This window comes from Octodon degus, unplaced genomic scaffold (genome assembly GCF_000260255.1).
Source record: "Octodon degus isolate 3935 unplaced genomic scaffold, OctDeg1.0 scaffold00132, whole genome shotgun sequence".
Lineage (NCBI taxonomy): Eukaryota > Metazoa > Chordata > Mammalia > Rodentia > Octodontidae > Octodon > Octodon degus.
In genome coordinates this window covers 12,324-15,098 of record NW_004524708.1, presented here as the reverse complement: position 1 = coordinate 15,098, position 2,775 = coordinate 12,324, and the positions used below count along the sequence as shown (strand labels likewise).

Below are 2,775 nucleotides of genomic sequence, written 5' to 3'. Positions count from 1 at the left end.
GAAGAATATATGCAGTGTGTTATTTGTTGAATCTGCACTTCCGATTTGATTTGAAACTGTCTCATTGCTATCTGTTTATCAATAAAATTTTGAAAAAAAAAGGTCAACTGCCTGCTGAAGAGATAAATATAACTCATATGAAAATTGAAAAAAAAAAGAAAATAGGCAGTATATACACTAGCACTGGAACAGTGCAGCGAAGCTTAGCATGGGCCCTGTGCAAGGATGACATACAAATTCATCAAGCATTCCATATTTTTTTAAAAAAAGCAAAGAAAAGAAAATAGAGTATGAGCAACACATTATTTCTTCACAATCCCTGTGCATGCCTTAAGAACTCTGGAAAGGAGGAAATGTTACTCTCAATTTATTTCGCAAATATAATGAAAATTTTCAACGTACTCAGTTTATCATGTAATGAAGCTGACATTATGATCCACTTTATAGGCACCTAATTAAACAGTATTCACTTTGAAAAAAAATTAAAAATATATAAATAAAGAAAGAAGTGTGGCCAGCTTCCTCACTTCCTAAGCATCCTGAGCCTGTGCAAGAGGGGGACAGGGAGGTGGTGTGATTGCTACCCCTGCCCTAGGGTGGGGAGCCTGCTCTCAACATAAGAGAGGAAAGGAGACTTGCTCTCCCCGCTCTCTGCTCTTAGTGCTTTGCTGTCTTCTGCTCCCATGAACTTCTGCCCTCTGCCATCCCAGTCTGCCTTGGAGCCAGCTGATTATGGATTGGAACCTCCACAAACTGTAAGAAAGATAAAGCTTTTCTCTTTGACTTCAGGTGTTGGGTATTTTGTCTCAGCAGCAAGAGCAAAATAACTAAGAAAATTATAGTTTTCTAATTTGGCAAAGGAGATTAATAAATTCCTTTTCAGGCTTTTGGTAGAAGTACATGAACCACTCAAATACCCACCCACAGGTTTAAATGAAGAAATCTAACTCCCTTTCATCTTGTCAAGTCTAATGAGAAGTTTGACTAAGTCTGTATAGGCGGTCATGGGGCCTCATTTCCTTCTCTCCTCTTTTGATGGAGTTTGATTATTAAAAATATTTAATATGCTATACAGGCACCACTTAATCAAAATGAACAACTTCTAGCTGCCAGGCCAAGGTCTCTAAGGACTGCCCAACATAGTGATTTACTCACTACTTATTCTTTCTTGGGTTTAGGGGGCCCCAGGGACCCCAGAGGAAGAGTCAGGTTGGTTGGATGATTGGGGAGAAGCAAGCTGGGAGTTCAGAATTGACACGTGAGGTGACACATTGCCATCAATAATCCTTAAAATACCTCCTCATTTCAAACATACTTATTCCATTGTTTTTCTTTTTCATTTATTTTCTTCTTTCTTTCTTTCTTTCTTTCTTTCTTTCTTTCTTCCTTTCTTTCTTTCTTTCTTTCTTTCTTTCTTCTTTCTTTCTTCTTTCTTCTTTCTTTCTTTTTGTATTTTAGGGAGGGGTCTACAGGGCGTTCAAGGTCTCACTACTAGATTGCACTCAGTGATTCTTCTGTTTATAGCTTCTCAAGAGCTGGGATTACAGGCATGTGCCACCACACCCAGTCTCAATTGCCCTCTCAGAGCACCCAGGGGTGGAGCCAGCCTGGCAGGTGCAGGGATTAAACCCTGTGCCTGCTTGCAGTTGTTTTAATCCACTGAGCTATTTGGTTGGCCCTTTATTCCACTTCTCTTGCTCCAAAGTCCTCTTTTGTGAGTGCCTTACCAAGAGTGATAAAAAATAGTGACAGGGGTTGCTGAATGCTGTCCAACAGAGAGACAGTCATCCACCATATTTACCAGATCTAGCTCCATGCAACTTCAGGCTCTTCCCCCACAGTCCAAACGACCAGGAGAGAAATGCTTTGTGTAGATTCAGGACATCAAGGCAGCCATGATAGCACCACTAAAGACATCCACAAAAGAAGAGATGCAAAAGTGCTTCAGAAGTGGGTGTGTTTGAAGGAAACAGAAGTGTTTTGTGGATGATTAATTGCAGTGTGTCTCTAACTGTGATAAATTAAATTCTCTCAGACATGTGCCGTGTGTTTCTATCATGCCTCGTGCATTTGCCAGCTGATAGAAGAGTGTGTCTGGTGGAGTGAACAGTGAGGAGAAACCCATGACCTTGAGTTAAGAGAAGCCTATTGCCAAGTCCTCCTTCAGAGTACCCAGATATAGGTTGTTCATCATCTAAGACCACCTACCCACCTGATAAGTTCCTGATCTCCACTTTACCTGAATCTCCTTTCTCACCACGGGGGCCTTCTCTTCCATCCCGGCCATCACGGCCAGGCAAGCCATTTTCTGTGGGGCTGCATATGACCAGAGTGCAGGCATTGGGCAGTGGTTTAGCATGGTAGTGCTTCAACTCAGCTCCCAGGTTCCCCTGCGGCTGCATGAGCAGAAATAGCACAGAAAGAAGGGGCAGCAGCATGGCCTGGGGAGATGGCAGAAAGAGAAAGGTCATGCTGTTGGTTCCAGGACATAGGATAAGGCTTGACCTAGCTTACTGTGGTCAGAAATCTCTCTCTCTCTGCCTCCTTTTTCCTAATGTAGGGCTCAGAGGAGCAAGAGTTCAAAGACAATTTAGGGAGGTAGACACATGGCCTGGTTTTGGAGAGCATAACTTCTCCTACTTGAACTGTGAAATGAGTACAGCAGTGCCCATCAGTCCTCAGACACCCATGACAGCTGTGGTTGTGATGTAGTGTTCTCATGAAGGCCACCTATCACACCAGGAAGGATTCATGTAGCACCTCTGGGCAGGATCC

At 42.8% G+C, this 2,775-nt stretch overlaps 1 protein-coding gene and 1 pseudogene across 2 annotated transcripts in view; one reads left to right on the top strand and one right to left on the bottom strand.

Moving 5' to 3' along the window:
- Positions 1 to 2,775, bottom strand: part of LOC101565157 (pulmonary surfactant-associated protein D) — a 16,882-nt gene that overhangs the window by 11,962 nt on the left and 2,145 nt on the right. For both annotated transcript variants that reach the window (XM_023701283.1, XM_004641211.2), the window contains exon 2: positions 2,240 to 2,441. In XM_023701283.1, the coding sequence (XP_023557051.1) occupies positions 2,240 to 2,438 (199 nt within the window). In that variant the 5' untranslated portion in view covers positions 2,439 to 2,441. The remainder of the gene's footprint in view (positions 1 to 2,239; positions 2,442 to 2,775) is intronic.
- On the top strand, positions 162 to 260 carry LOC111812634 (annotated as a pseudogene).